Source organism: Pelobates fuscus, chromosome 9 (assembly GCF_036172605.1).
Source record: "Pelobates fuscus isolate aPelFus1 chromosome 9, aPelFus1.pri, whole genome shotgun sequence".
NCBI classification, from domain to species: Eukaryota; Metazoa; Chordata; class Amphibia; order Anura; family Pelobatidae; genus Pelobates; species Pelobates fuscus.
This window is the reverse complement of record NC_086325.1, coordinates 131,591,821-131,608,554: the sequence shown is the minus strand read 5'-3', so window position 1 is coordinate 131,608,554 and position 16,734 is coordinate 131,591,821. Positions and strand designations below refer to the sequence as shown.

The 16,734-nt window shown below is 40.5% G+C and overlaps 1 protein-coding gene across 1 annotated transcript in view; it reads right to left on the bottom strand.

Moving 5' to 3' along the window:
• The window catches only part of RALGDS (ral guanine nucleotide dissociation stimulator), a 178,409-nt gene extending 166,098 nt beyond the window's left edge, over positions 1-12,311 (bottom strand). Inside the window, exon 1 of the mRNA XM_063432402.1 lies at positions 11,861-12,311. Within this exon, the coding sequence (XP_063288472.1) occupies positions 11,861-11,881 (21 nt within the window). The 5' untranslated portion in view covers positions 11,882-12,311. The remainder of the gene's footprint in view (positions 1-11,860) is intronic.
• Between the last annotated feature and the right edge of the window lie 4,423 nt (positions 12,312-16,734).

The following is a 16,734-nucleotide window of genomic DNA, read 5'->3' as shown; positions in this document are numbered from 1 at the left end:
CTAAATAAGCTGAAGTGTATTTAAATAATGTTTTAAAGGGACACTATAGTCACCTGAACAACTTCAGCTTAATGAATCAGTTTTGGTGTATAGAACATGCCCCTGCAGCCTCACTGCTCAATCCTCTGCCATTTAGGAGTTAAATCCCTTTGTTTATGAACCCTAGTCACACCTCCCTGCATGTGACTTGCACAGCCTTCCATAAACACTTCCTGTAAACAGAGCCCTATTTAGGCTTTCTTTATTGCAAGTTCTGTTTAATTAAGATTTTCTTATCCCCTGCTATGTTAATAGCTTGCTAGACCCTGCAAGAGCCTCCTGTATGTGATTAAAGTTCAATTTAGAGATTGAGATACAATTATTTAAGGTAAATTACATCTGTTTGAAAGTGAAACCAGTTTTTTTTTCCATGCAGGCTCTGTCAATCATAGCCAGGGGAGGTGTGGCTAGGGCTGCATAAACAGAAACAAAGTGATTTAACTCCTAAATGACAGTGAATTGAGCAGTGAAATTGCAGGGAATGATCTATACACTAAAACTGTTTTATTTAGCTAAAGTAATTTAGGTGACTATAGTGTTCCTTTAATATAAATATAGTGCAAAATGAATGTGATAAACACAATTTAAAAAATGCAGTGTTAAAACTAAACTAAAGCTTTTATGTATACACTCACAATGCCAATTATATATCTGTTCAATCAAAATTATAATTGAAGTGACATTATAATCCGAAACCTCCTCAAATTCATACCTGTGGTCACCAAAGGGGTCCCTGAAGCTGGGGGTCCTGGGTGGGGTGCTTAACCCCAAAGGGATCTGGTCTGGATTCCAAACTTACAAAGTATAGACAAAAAGGAATTGGGGCACACCAATTTCACCCTCTACAGTCGGGCAGCTCTGATTGGAGGACAGTGAGCGTATTATGCACTCAACCTTTTTCACAAGCCATTCCCCTTTTGGTAGCCATGCTGTCACATTTCAGATTACCTGCTCCCAATTATTATTATTATTATTACTACTATTATTGTTTTGTGCTGTATTATGTTGCTATTTCATATAGAACAGTTTAGATGTGCTTCTTCTAGTTATAACAAATTCAAAAGGCTTAAATATATGTATGTATGTCTGCTAAGCTCTATAAACATTTGTTACGTCTGCATTTATTTATCCCTGTATGTGTAACCAGTGATTTAAATTGGAATTTATAAACAGCATTCTTCCAATGAGACATTGTAATTATGGTGATTGGCCCATGTATGTGCTAATATGTAATAACAGTGTAAACTACAATGTTAAAATAAACTTTGCGATTTGCTTAGACTTTAAAGAAAACAGGATCCATAGCGCCTCCTACTGGAGATTTCATTACTGAATCAGCATGTAACTACTCCAACCATTCCATTGTACAGATACTTAACCATCAGGAAATGGCAATCAAACACTTCCCAGGGTAATTATTACTATTGTTATTAGCAATTATATAGCACCAACACATTCCACAGCGATTTACAATTATAAAAAGAGGATATTACAGGTAAAGAAGGCCCTGCTCAATTGAGATTACAATCTGTATATATATCGTTAGATAAAATGGAAAGTACAAGCGCTTATATGTATAGTTTTAACTCTAGGTTATACCAAGCAGATTGATGTGAGCTGCTGTGTCACCGTGCTTATCTTTCTATCAGAAAGTAGTGGAACAGGAAGAAATATCGGTGTAGCGCTCTATAGTGGTAGATATATAGGAAAAAATTGAAGGGAAACTTTGCTGTACCTTAATGGATATATATACTTATGAATAGTCCCAATGTTTTCAGACTGACCTTAAACAGAGAACACAAATATACAAAACATAGTGTAACCTGTATACAGAATATAAATTAAAAATAAAGTGCATAGGTAACTAACTCACACTTTTCTGAGCTAATGTACTAGCTCAGGTATATGCGCCTTAGGGTCCGTAAAGGCGACCCTCACCCTCCTTCTCGTCCAAATGTTCTCCAGGTGCAGTTTCCTAGGTAATAGGTATAGGAGGGAAAAATATAGCGTAGTACAGTTTGCGTATCTAGGGTGTATATAGTAGGTAATACCAATATACTCACAAACCCTGAGCCAATATATCGGCTCGCTTCATCAGACGTATGTGGTTAAGGACCACATTCCTTCTTTGTAATAGCAGGTAGAAATAAAAGCCGTAAGTGTAAAAAAATTATACAATATATAATTTATTGTATAAAAAATATTTTTAATATAACATTAATATAAAAATAATATATCAATAAAATAACACTTGTGGCTATAGTCCAAAAGACAATTCTGTCTGCTCACTGTTCATCCAGGACGCATTTCACCAAATTGGCTTCCTCAGCTGGAAAAAATGTTCATGAACATTTTTTCCAGCTGAGGAAGCCAATTTGGTGAAACGCGTCCTGGATGAACAGTGAGCAGACAGAATTGTCTTTTGGACTATAGCCACAAGTGTTATTTTATTGATATATTATTTTTATATTAATGTTATATTAAAAATATTTTTTATACAATAAATTATATATTGTATCATTTTTTTACACTTACGGCTTTTATTTCTACCTGCTATTACAAAGAAGGAATGTGGTCCTTAACCACATACGTCTGATGAAGCGAGCCGATATATTGGCTCAGGGTTTGTGAGTATATTGGTATTACCTACTATATACATCCTAGATACGCAAACTGTACTACGCTATATTTTTCCCTCCTATACCTATTACCTAGGAAACTGCACCTGGAGAACATTTGGACGAGAAGGAGGGTGAGGGTCGCCTTTACGGACCCTAAGGCGCATATACCTGAGCTAGTACATTAGCTCAGAAAAGTGTGAGTTAGTTACCTATGCACTTTATTTTTAATTTATATTCTGTATACAGGTTACACTATGTTTTGTATATTTGTGTTCTCTGTTTAAGGTCAGTCTGAAAACATTGGGACTATTCATAAGTATATATATCCATTAAGGTACAGCAAAGTTTCCCTTCAATTTTTTCCTATATATCTACCACTATAGAGCGCTACACCGATATTTCCACATATATCGTTAGATGTCTTGCCTGGGATTCAAATCTAGGTTATCTTGTTCTAAGGTAGCGACATAGCCCTTGCTTTAATATGCACTTTTGCAAATTATCATTTATTGGCTATTTGCAATAATAACAATAATTTGCAGCAATAATTTTAGGTATTATTTGCCCACTGGCCTAAGGTGAGGTGCAGGGAGGTGGATAGTGACCAGTCTACTTCTCCTTATTTAATTTAAAGCCACCAACCCAAAGACCACGGCTGGAAATTATATACTTTTATCTCCACCCACCTCCCTGTTATTTTACAGGCCTCATCTTCATGTTAAGAAGCCTTTTAGCAACTCTGCAGCAATGGTTGTCCAGTCGCTAGTTTATAATTACAGACAGTGAGCGGTCACTGAATAGTAAATGTGCCCCTACCACCTACATGGCAGATGGGGGCACCATTATATTAATCATGATTATATTAATATGTGGGTTATATTAACCCTCTGAGGTTTACTTATATATTTTTTAACTATACAATATGGTGCCTGCTGCAGATTCGGCCAGGTTGGCTGAATTCTAACTGAAATTAACTTTAGTAAATATGAGAATTCCCATTCCGTTTAGAATTCGGCCATTTTTTTTTTTTTTATAATTCTTTATTTTTGTCGTGCACATTAAAGGTAACATCCAACATGTTTCTCCGCTGTGCCCCAACAGCTGCAGCGGGATTTGAACAACATATAGCATTTGTCATCAGTCATTACGATAATTGTTTTGCACTTTTTAATTGGTTGATTGTGTATGTTGTGGTGTAACTGGGATGGTTTATAGGTGTGGTTGCGAGTGTGTAGTCTGAGATTGTGCGTTGATTTGTCTGGATTGGTGGTGTGGATGTGTCGGGTCGGGCTGTTCGGTTTGGAGCTATTGTATCATGGTATGTCGTGTATTTAATGAGGGTGGGTGAACTGGCCCGCCATAGGTAGTACCCCTTACCAAGGGGGTAGCGGGGGGGGGGGGGGGGGAGTGGGCTGGCCCGTGTGGAGACAGTCTCTTGCCATGTAGTGCCCTGTTTCCAGGTGTTGTGGGTCAAGGGGTGGTAGGTTCCCTTTGAGGGGGCTGTCGTGTGTGTGTAGTGCTGTAACACCTATGTAATATCTATGTAATATCTACAAACTACTAATAACAGGCTCTGGCATAACACATTGCGAGCAGGTGTAGTCTCTTAGGGGTTCAAGTCCCTGGGCGAGTGGCCGGGTTGGCACCTGGAACAAACTGGGCAACTTGGGAGGGATTCCAGCTCTGTGAGTTTGTCCGTTTGTCGGTGGTTATCGTCTGGGATGGTATGCCCAGTGCCGTGAGGAGAGTCGGGGCGTCTGCCAGCGACGAAAGCTTGTGTATCGTTCCTTCATGGTCCACCACTAGTAGTCTTGGGGACATCCAGCGATATTTAATACCGGCTGCTCTTAGCTGGCTTGTGAGTGGTTGTAGAGATCTCCGCCACTGCAGGGTGGACCTTGTGAGGTCCTGATAGAAGGTGAGGCTAGCGCCTTCAAAGACGAGCGGCGTCTTTCCCCGCACCGCTGACCAGATGGAGATTTTGTCGTGGGAATGTGAGCATCTCACTATGGCGTCCTGTACGGCCGTTGCTGGGGCTTTGCTGGACTTAGGCAGGCGGTAGGTCCCGTCCAGGGAGACTTTTTTGGCATGTGCAGCTGGCAGGATGGTAGCCACCAATCGCCTCACATAGTGTGGGAGTTCCTCTGGGGTTACCGTGTCTGGGATGCCCCTTATTTTAAGATGGTTTTTCCTTGATCTGTCGTCTAGCGTGGCTTGGTGTATTAAGAGTGATTGTTGTGTGGTTTGTAGTTGTTGGATGGCTTCCTGTACTGTGGTCATACCTTGTTTGAGGTCTGCAATGTCTCCCTCTGCTGTTCTCACTCTGTCATTGACTCTCTGCAGGTCTGCCTTTATAACTGCCACATTAGCCGCCAGCAGGGTTTTGATTTCTCCCACCAGGTTTTGAAAATCCCTCTGGGTGACTGGGGCTGATCCCTCTTCTGTAGCCTGTGTGGTGTGCCCTGCGTGTGGCTGGGCAGGCTGTGTGTTGGTCTCGCTCAGTGGAGGATTCTCCTGTGCATCCACGGCCCTGTTGCTCCCAGACGGCGCCATTTTTGGTAGAGGCTGCCTCTGGAGCATATCTCCAATATTCTGCTCCCCTGATGGTGTGTGTGGGGGCGATTTTTGGGATCTGCGTCCCATCTCGGCGGCTGTTGCGACCTGAGGTGTCGGCCTGTCTCCTATCGCTCCCGGCGGTGAGTATGCGCCGAACAGTGCTGCCAGGTCCAGGCCTTGGGTGGTGTAGTAGGCCCCGGTTTTCCGTTTCTTCCGTGGCGCCTTGGCCGCTTGGAAGAACGGCATGTGGCGTGTCGGGGTTGCGCCCTCGGTGCTTGTGGATGTTCCGCCTACTTGAGTGTTTTTTTTTGGGGTTTTTTTTGGGGTATTTGCCGATTATTATATCGGAGCTGAGGTTACTTGCGTCCGCTCCGGTTCAGGCGCAGGCTCCGCCCCCCAGAATTCGGCCATTTTCACTGATTTTTCCAAATGGACATAATCCAGTGTTTACTGAATTACCCTGTCAGACTAAAACAGCTGTAAAATTATCTGATTCGTAAATTAATCCCTTTTCTTTCCAAGTGCATTTGTTCATAAAGCAAGCAATGCTGTCATTGGTCAGTGAATTTTAAAAAAATATGACAATGGGAAGCAGCCATCTTTTATTTATACCCAACTGCAAAATAAACTCAATTTTAGATATAATTGGTTGTTATCTATAAACTGTACATCATTGATAAAGAAATCGTAAAATAACATAGAAACATAGAAACATAGAATGTGACGGCAGATAAGAACCATTCGGCCCATCTAGTCTGCCCAGTTTTCTAAATACTTTCATTAGTACCTGGCATTATCTTATAGTTAGGATAGCATTATGCCTATCCCACGCATGCTTAAACTCCTTTACTGTGTTAACCTCTACCACTTCAGCTGGAAGGCTATTCCATGCATCCACTACCCTCTCAGTAAAGTAATACTTCCTGATATTATTTTTAAACCTTTGTCCTTCTAATTTTAGACTATGTCCTCTGGTTGTGGTAGTTTTTCTTCTTTTAAATATAGTCTCCTCCTTTACTGTGTTGATTCCCTTTATGTATTTAAATGTTTCTATCATATCCCCCCTGTCTCGTCTTTCCTCCAAGCTATACATGTTAAGATCCTTTAACCTTTCCTGGTAAGTTTTATCCTGTAATCCATGAACAAGTTTAGTAGCCCTTCTTTGAACTCTCTCTAAGGTATCAATATCCTTCTGAAGATATGGTCTCCAGTACTGTGTACAGTACTCCAAGTGAGGTCTCACCAGTGTTCTGTACAATGGCATGAGCACTTCCCTCTTTCTACTGCTAATACCTCTCCCTATACAACCAAGCATTCTGCTAGCATTTCCTGCTGCTCTATTACATTGTCTGCCTACCTTTAAGTCCTCAGAAATAATCACCCCTAAATCCCTTTCCTCAGATGTTGAGGTTAGGACTCTATCAAATATTCTGTACTCTGCCCTTGGGTTTTTACGTCCAAGATGCATTATCTTGCACTTATCCACATTAAATGTCAGTTGCCACAAGTCTGACCATTTTTCTAGTTTACCTAAATCATTTGCCATTTGGCTTATCCCTCCTGGAACATCAACCCTGTTACATATCTTAGTATCATCCGCAAAAAAAATAAAAAAATAAATGATGTAAACGCCTTTCATTAGACTATTCCCAAGGTCAGAGGTATCTCCTTTGGAATGGTATAGGCCAGGGGCATGACATCTTCAACACTTCAAATGTAGTGGGCTACATCTCCCCTGATACTGGGTCTGCAATATGACTTTAAATGCTGTAAACGACATCTCCCATAGTGCTGTTAGAGTGCCATAGGTTGCCTAATCCTGCTATAGACATTGTTACTATAGTAACAATTTGTTGTGGGTAGTTGCCTGGGCCCAACTTATATTTCCCTGTTCCAGCCATTGTGAATCAATAAAATGGCACAGGGTCCCAGGTTTTCATGTTTTCCCAGTGGTTAAAAACAAGTGGATTAGAGTAGCCACAGAATTATCTCCCAGTTTTAATTATGGCCAAGAGAGTGTTACGGGAAGCCCTCAACAATGATACTTGAATATTACAAGAAATGTAGATGTTCTGCTTGCGCCATGTAATATCCATGAAATGTCCATGCAATGTCCATGCTGTATACATTAAAAATATATGAGTATTACTCAATCATTTGTTTTGAGAATCATGATCAAAATGTTCATAGATGGGATTTTTTTTTCTGATTTTTTTGCTAGCTTGATTCGTATAAATGCTGATGTAATGTAATGTAAATAAACACTAACATTTTGTTAACAGAAAATATTTAAAGAGATTCGCAGAAACATAGAGAAAGAAGGTGTAGTGACACACAGAGATGTCTCTAGCAGCTAAACATATTATCAACTTAATAAATAACTTAAATTACTAATATCTGATGACACGCACTGTGATTCCCATTTAATTATGATGAAACGTGGACTGCAACTAATAGAGCCAAATATCACAACTGGTAAATCTCGAGCTAGGTTATGGAATCTAGCGCCCTCTACTGGTGACCTAGCTTTTTGCAGTTTATCACAATACTAAATGGCTGTCACCAATATAGACAATTCCATCATAATCTATTACATTTAAAGCACCATTAAGTGTCAAATGAATTCAAAAGGTCATAGAAAACACTATTCTCATATTGATATACATAAATGTATTACATTAATATTCCTTTGGGTCAGAGGACTAAAGCCCCTAGTAAGCTTTGGTAATGATGGCTGAGCATCATGTGAAATGGCATTCTGAAACATACATGCTATAAACTCTGTTTGGGCATCATAGAAAATGTAGTTTCATATTCCCAACATGGGTCATCATTGGATTGCCTAGGTCAGTGGAAAGCAACCTATCATTGGCCTAGGTTATGCTTGTGTTAAACCATACAAATTCTTTAAAAGAGCACGCTTAGTACTATAACCACTACATGCAATTGCATCTTTAAAATGCAAGAGCTTGGAGCACTGGTAGTCAACAGAGGGATGCTAAGCATCATGGGATTTGTGGTTCTAGCTACCTTTCACCAATCGTGGATTAGATCATTGCAAGGCAATTTGCACCTCTGCCATTGTGCACGACAGTGTGAAACTAGGCCTGAAGTCTTTCCTGCACATGACTGCATCCAATCATATTGCATGACTTGTGGAATGCGTACAATAAACAGCCCATTAAGCTTATATAAGCTCAGTTTGTCACTCAGCCTCTTTAAACCATGAACCTACTTAAAATGAGATATATTCTGTCCTAAACATAGATTTACAGGGATTTATTCACTAAACTCAGAGTGGTAGATGACTAACTTGGAACTGAAAATATTGAGCAAAAACAGCAAAGCTGAAAATATTCTTCAACTTAAAGGGAAACTATAGTCACCAGAACAACAACAGCTTAATGTTGTTGCCCTGGTGTATATAGTAGGTCCCTTCAGGCATTTTGATGTAAACACTGCCTTTTTATAGAAAAGGCATTGTTTACATTACTGCCTAGTAACAACTCTAGTGGCAGTAACTCAGATGGCCACTAAATGTGCTTCCTGGGTTAGTGCTGCATAATGTGCAGCGTGGACATTCAGCATCTCCACGCTCTGCATGAAGGAGCTGAATGTTCCTTTATTGAGATGCATTGATTCAATGCATCTCTATGCGGAGATGCTGATTGGCGCTGCGTTTTGCTTGGAATGTGCAATAGCCTCCGATTGCTCTCCAAAGGGATAGCATTGGATTGGCTGAAATCATCAAGTTTCATGATCTCAGCCAAGGGGCCGGATCCAGCCGAGAGGAGACCCACGCAGCGATGGAAAAAGGTAAGTAAAATCAGGAGGGCAGGGCAGTTAAATGGCACTATTGGAAGTATAGTGTCAGGAATACATGTTTGTACTATAGTGTTCCTTTAATTATATTCCAGCTCACCTAGTAATGCCTAAAATGCAGGACTTCAGCAAAATCCTCACAATTCATGGTTTAGTGAATAAAACTCGAAATGGCATTGACCAGCACCTTTACTTTTTTTGAGAGAGCTACAAAGCATATTAATTGGCTTATAACAAAGCATCTAATGGTATATAGTGATCATGAATGCCTATAAGTATGTAACTATTATATATTTTCATATGATATGTATAAATATATATTTTCTGCAGCAAATCACCACTAGAGGTCAATTCATTGTTAGGTGCTGATTCATTTAAATAGTACACAATGGATGCACATTAGAATAGATTTGTAAAAGTGGAGCATTCACTATGGTAACCTACAGAATGCTCCCAATAATTCCTTTTTGATTAGTGACAATTTTATAGATTTCTTCCATTTTGTCCCCAAATCATATATATATATAAAAATAGTAAAGTAGTTGGCTGCACTCTCGGATTCCAGTAAAATATTACTTTTATTCCAGCTTCTAAAACAGATCAACGTTTCAGTCCATCTTGTGGACTTTCATCAGGATCACAGATACATTTTAAAAAACATATCATATATATATAGGATGCAATAATTGTAATCTGATTCACCCCAGGTGCTGTGTGTGAGAACCGGCATCCTACCGGATCGTGTGCGCATGTGCGGCATGAGCTCCGCCCATTTCCATGACGTCATTGCGTGACGCTAGCGTAGTTGCCATGGTGACGTGGTATGCCGAAAAGGTCAAGCAATGACGTCACGGAAATGGGCGGAGCTAATACCGCAAATGTTTTTTAAAATGTATCTGTGATCCTGATGAAAGTCCACAAGATGGACTGAAACGTTGATCTGTTTTAGAAGCTGAAAAGTTATATTTTACTGGAATTCAAGAGCGCAGCCAACTATTTTACTATTTGGATATCTAAGCCCTGGTATTGCACCCGGTTTGGCACATTTTGGAGCCTGAGTGCAAGGTACAGTCTAACCTTTATATATATATATATATATATATATATATATATATATATATATATATATATATATATATACACATACATACACACACACACATATAGTTTTCAGACCACCCCAAGGTTCAAATATTTAAAAACACCTTATAAAGTGGTTTGCGAAGTAAATGGGTTTTGCAAGGATGATGGATGGATAGAACACGCAACATGCATCTTCCATAGAAACATATTTTTTATACATGATATAATACGTGCAAAATGCAATTCTCATTTTTTTTTTATCAGACAGTTTGGGAGCAGTCTGACAAAGAAATGTGAGTCTCTCTTGTACTTAGAGAAACCCCCTCCTCAAGTGCCTTGATTTATTTATCCACATACATTATATCCAATCTGGTTGGCAATGATAGGCTGGAGTTGGAGAATGGTTCCTGGCTATGGAGCCCATAGCCTATTCACTGTATAAACACTGCACTGAGCTATAGTGGATATGCTACTTAGAACACCCCTTTAAGAGTTGACTAAGATCAAATCAGACAACAGGCAATGTGCGTTACTAATCAACATGCAAACTACTGCTTGAAGAGTGAGCAGACCACAAAAACTGGAATGGGACAGCTCTGTTCTAGTAGGTAGAGTACTCCTCGCTCTCACAAAACTCTTCGTTGAATTGGCTACTCTGGTCTACAATTTGCTTGTCAATTCTTCAAATTCCCATTTTTTTTTTATTTATTTATATCAACAAAATCTGTGTTCAACAGAAATGACAGCTGATTTTTATATCTCCAATAAATTCATTTTGCACGGGAAATCTCAACTTTACCACAAAAGACCAATTAAAAACATTTGGCTTTCAGAACAAAGGGTTAAAACAACGGCAGCTTATTGTATAGTACCCAAACAGAGCAGCGAGCTAGTGGTCAACATTTTTAAGGACCTAGGAGACAACTCAAATTCCCAGGTATGGCTTTTATTAGATACCAGATATTCGATACTAAAAACACATTTATGTTATGTTCCAAATTTTCCCATCTAAATAATTCCAAAGTAATTCTCGGATCATGTATTATATATATAAAAAATTATGAATGACAGATAAGGCTACATTCTCTATTTGTGACCCGTTTGGTCATTGGTGGAATATGCTTACAGGGAGGTCCATTCCAGGAATAGTAATGACTGCTCTCTACCCCTTAACCTTTTTCTGCCTCTCCACACAGTTTTCATCTTACAACCGCCAGTATTTTCTTTCCACTTTGGGAAATCTGGCCATGGTGCCTCTCTATATGGTGGACCTGCAGGCCAATGTCCACATTATACTTTGGATAAAGCAGCTATAACAACCTGCGGTGTGATGTCATTGTCTGTGTTAACTAAGACATTCTAAATGCATCCAAAGCATCATGGGAGTGGAGTTTTCCAACATCTGGGGATCTACCTTTTGGGCACCCCTGACCTATAGTTTTTCTTCCATCTCCTCAAATTGCAAGTGTCTACTTTGACACCATCTTTGAGTATGAACATACTAGGCAAATGAAAATTATGGAGAATACTTGGGCCAAAATCTATTAATGTAATATTTTATGTACAACGACTTGTATTGTGTAATCCGTATTTCTATACATTTAAAGAGGACTCGGAATAGCTACAATTATTACCAAACATAAATACATAATTTTTGTCTCTCAAAATACACTGGCATGGTGAGACATCAGGTTACTTTAAGGTAAAGTACATATAGCAGTTGCCCAAATTGTCCTTACCTGGGTATCGAACATCATCATTATAAATGATCATCCCCCGTTTGTGCGATCAGAAATCTGTTCTTCTGGAAGCAAAGCCTGAGATGGTTAATTGTCTCCTAAACTAAAATGCTCTTCACCCCTGCGTAGGTCTAGATTGTCTGCGTGTTTTTTTTTTTTTTTTTAAAGTGGGGATCACAATCATATAGGTGGTAACACAATTAACCCGTTTCCCTGATGTCAAATAACCATCTTGGGGGTCTTGCCTGTCTTGAGATAGGGTTACTCCATCCTAAAACCAGCACACGGATATCCTCTTCCTTTTTGGAAATTGTAGTGTCAAAGGTTGATAGACTGTATCACTCAATCCTTCTTTAGCAGGTGTCTCTTGCTGGCCAACACTTCCAAAAAGGCTCTCCAAATGCATATCAACAGCAAGTGTGCAGGAATGAATAAGAAGAGAAAATGCAACCTCAACAAAAGGGGAGAAAATAAAGAAGGCTACATTTTGAAATTACAAATGAAAACGAATAATTGCCAAAATTCATCCTGTAACCTGCGACCATTAGCACCATTAGATCATAAAATCAGCAAATAATGCACAAGTGTATTATAAAAATGCTATTTTCTTTATGCAATGAGTATGTTACAAATAATATTTATATAGATTCAAAAATATAAAAAGTGCAGGCATTCCTGAACATCTTTTCAGTGTCTGTAGGATCCATTGTGTGTGGGTTTCGCAAATGATTCTGCAAAGTGGATTTGGCTGAGGCTGGCGGTCAGAGGGGTCTGGTCAGGCTTGTCCTTGCCTCACCTTAGGAAATTATGGCAATAGGAGAAGGAGGGGGGTATAGGAGCAGATACAGCCAGATAGAATAAGAAAGGTTTTACCTATTCATTCACTGACCTACTGCATCTGATCCTAGGGGTAAAGGATCATCCAGGTCTTCTTTCTACATCCAGTCTTGTGCAACATAATTGAAGGAGCAGGAAATGGAATGGTTGGAGAAAAAAAAGGGAGTGGAGGTGAGTTCTTCAGTCAGATGGTGTCTAAATTTTTTTCTGAGCTCCTGATTTTGATGGACAGCGACAGGGAAGCACTCCAGGGTCCCCAGGTCAGAGGCAGACTCATCTCCTTGTAACTACAAAGGCCATGCAAGCAGGGAAGGAGAGGGGAGGGGGGACATGGAATGAGGGGTGGGAGGAGGAAGCAGGGAGTGAAGCACCAGGCTAACCAATGGAAGTCAAACATCTGCAGGATCCAATTCACTGACAGAGATAGCAGGAGCTGGGCTATGTGCAACTGTGGGTGCTCCCCAGAATAGGAATCACTGTAGGTCCAGTTCTGCATAGGAATGCTGCCTGGGATCAGCTCATTGCAGAATCCATGCAAGGATACAATAAAAAATAGACACTTTATTGCTGAGTGAGCACACTTAGCAGTTGCAGAGCTGAGCTAGGCAGACACAGGGAGTGTTTCTTTACTTGCCTGCATATGCTCTGTAATCCTCCTTCCTGTATTTTTTTTTATTAACCCTGTAAGGTTTGTATACTTCCAAATCCTCCCTCTAATCCTGCTTCTGGTGCAAGCTATGAGAGGGTTACCATTCTCACTACCCATAGGGACTGCCCTGTGTTTGTTACTGACAGCAGTTGAACTGTTGTATTTACACTGTTATTATCTTAAATAAAACACCCGTAGACACACCCAGACACGTGTCCAATTACATATATGTCATTGGCCAGGACTTTTACTGCATTAGGGCATATTCACTAAATGGTGAATTTAAACATTGCAAAATGCAGGCTAAAATAGTCAAACTGTGACTTTAGCTGAGTTGGAGAATACTTCCATATCAGCTATTTTTGCCTACATTTTGCAGGTCTGTTAATTTACAATACCCTGGTTAGTGAATACACTTCTTGTAAAATCTATCTACCTACTGATATAACCCTCATCACTCCTCCCCAGACTACATCCATCCATCCATCCATTGATTGACCTTTCTTCATACGACCAATATAAAGTAAGTTGTGTTTTATAACATTTCTGCCTACTTAAATAAATCACATTAGTACAATAAATGTGTAGGATGGAGTTACAGCAATGACGCAGGTCCCTGGGGTAGTACAGAATGTGGCAGATGTGGCTATTCCATTAGCAAGACATCTCAGATCGAGTGAGTAATGGTCGGAAACCTGATAGCTAACTAAATGTCCCCTATGACATTATATCGGTAATGAATGTATTGTTAGTGTGGCTCAGTTTAGACTTTTGTAGTGATTAACAAAATTTCAGTGAACCTATTACCTATTTTAAATGTTATTTTATTCAGTAGTGTATGAAAAATGGGTTAATTTTAACAGTAAAACCACGGAAAGGTGAAGTGAATAACATTGATTATATTGTTATAATGGCACCAGTCATGGGGTGGGATTTATTAGGCAGTTCTTGAATTTCATGTGTTGCAAGCAGGAAAAATAGGCCAGCGAAAATATATGAATGGCGTTGGCAAGGACCATATAGTGATGGCTAGACAACTAAGCATCTCTTGTAGGTTGTTCCAGGTATGCAGTGGTTAGTATCTAAAAAGAAAGTGGTGCAAAGAAGGACAACTGGTGAACCGGTGTCAGGGTCATGGGCATCCAAGGCTCATTGATGCACGAAGGCTAGACTGATCGCTGGTCTGACCACACAGAATAGCTTCTGTAGCTCAAATTGCTGAAAAGCTTAATGCTGGCCATGATAGAAAGGTTCAGTTTTCTGCATATGGGGCAGCGTGGCTGTACAGTTGGGAACATAAATCTGCATTAAACCCCGGAAGGGAAACCCCCCTTGTGGCACGCACCTTCTACAGGTGCGCTTGTGCTCTCTGGGTCATTGGGGAGACTCTCCGACCAATTTGGGTATGTCCGCCTCGCTTTCCATGCAACGACACCCTTCGTGCCATAGGTTGCTGACATCTGCTACAGATCATGGGATTCCTATTTAATATTATAACTGTTGCTACAAAAGACAATTAGACCTTTTTATGAGATTCAATGATACAACTTCTGTTGGCAGTGATACAACTTCTGTTGGCAGTGAACTCTGTACATGTAATGCTCTGCAAATAGTGTACCTCACAGCATTTTAAGTGGCCAAAGAGGGACACTTATTTTATGGGGTGTGAATGGAGGTGTGGTTTGGAGATGAAGCTATTCTGGGATATTTCAGGTGACTTCATGATTTACTGAAAATATTTTGTAACTGACCGTGAATATAAAAAAAGCAATATTATATTTAATATATATTATTATTAATATTATTTTTAACAATTAATTTCTAAACACTTTTATTGTAGCTTGAAGTCGGAGTATTGTGAGTTTTATTGCTGTGAAGTTCTGTTATAAACTCATACAGACACTGAGAATGTGCATCTTCTTGATAAAAAGGACATAAAAGAAGGACAGATGGATTTGGGCTGTCTTGCTTAAAGGGACACTGTAGGCACTGTAACTGTTTAATCTCATTGAAGTGATTATAGTGTTTGGAGTCAAGGGTGTCATCCTTCCATTCAGTGTAGCGAAGCTCCCTGTACCCCGGCTGGGTACCTCTGCCAATGATCGATTCCTAGCTGGAACTGGGAAAAACCTCAGCACTTCTGCCACAATCGCCATGGCCTAACTGGGGTCCTCCTGGAGCCTCTCTGTCCTGGAACAGGACAAGGGACTAGCTTGATTCCCTCCCAGGGACTGGACAACAAACAGTCCTGGGAGCTATAGTCCTTAGAAGGATTTTCCCTGCTGAATCCTCCACGAGCTGGAACAAGGTGCTCAGAAGTGAATACCCTTTCCCCTCCCAGCAACTAGACAACCCATAGTTCTGGGAGTACAACTGATTTTACAACTGATTTAATGAGCCAAACTCAAGCTTTTATGCACAGACCCCAGCAGGGGGTCTCCAAACAATACAATACAAGCCCCTCCCAGGAATCTCTGGGCCTGGGAGATAATTGAGTTATAGACCGGTAAGTTAATTATCTCCAAGGAACAGAGAGCCAAACACAAAACATAAAAAAAACATATAACAACCCCACATGTCATACATATCCTAACAGCCCTGATCTGAGCGTACAAGTGACCGGGAACCTCGAAATCCTCATGCAAAAATTAGCTCCATAGCGGTTGTGGCTAAGTATCACAGGGTTTGTTCATACGGACGGCCGCCAGGGAGCGAGCGTTCGGTTCCATTTGTAAACAATGAAAGTGCCAAACTAGGTGCCCCATGGGAAGGCTGCTAATGGTAGGTGGGCAAGGTAACTCCCAAACAGGGTCTCAGACCTGGACCATAGTCGGTGGGCAAGAGGCCGGCCAGGGCCGGTGCAAGGACTTTTGCCGCCCCCCCCCCCCCCATATGTCCTGCCCACCATGTGACATCACAATGCCCCGCCCATATGCTCTGCCATATGGGCCAACGTCAGTCTTCACAAAGTGTCTTTTATCTGAAAAGACTGAGTTTACATTAAAAAGCCTACAGGCACAGGCTATAGACACCAGAACCACTACATTATGCTGTAGTGCTTCTGGTGACTATAGTACCCATTTAATGTGAGGTAAATTAGAGATTAGTGCCACTAATAATATATTGGATTGCCTACTTACCACCAGATGAGGACAAGAGGCTGATGATGGGCTCAGTCTGGCTCCACAGGTCTGGTGTAGAAGAGGCTCTCTGGAGACAACAATTAACAAACAGGGCCCATTACACAGCTCAAGGTCTGGGCCCCCAGGGCTTGACCGTGAGTATGCCTACAATGCCCACCCATAAATACCTACATGGCCCACCCATAAGTTCTCTCACAGGAAGTGGAGTGTATGTGTGTAGGGGATGTTTTATGTGTTATTGTAGA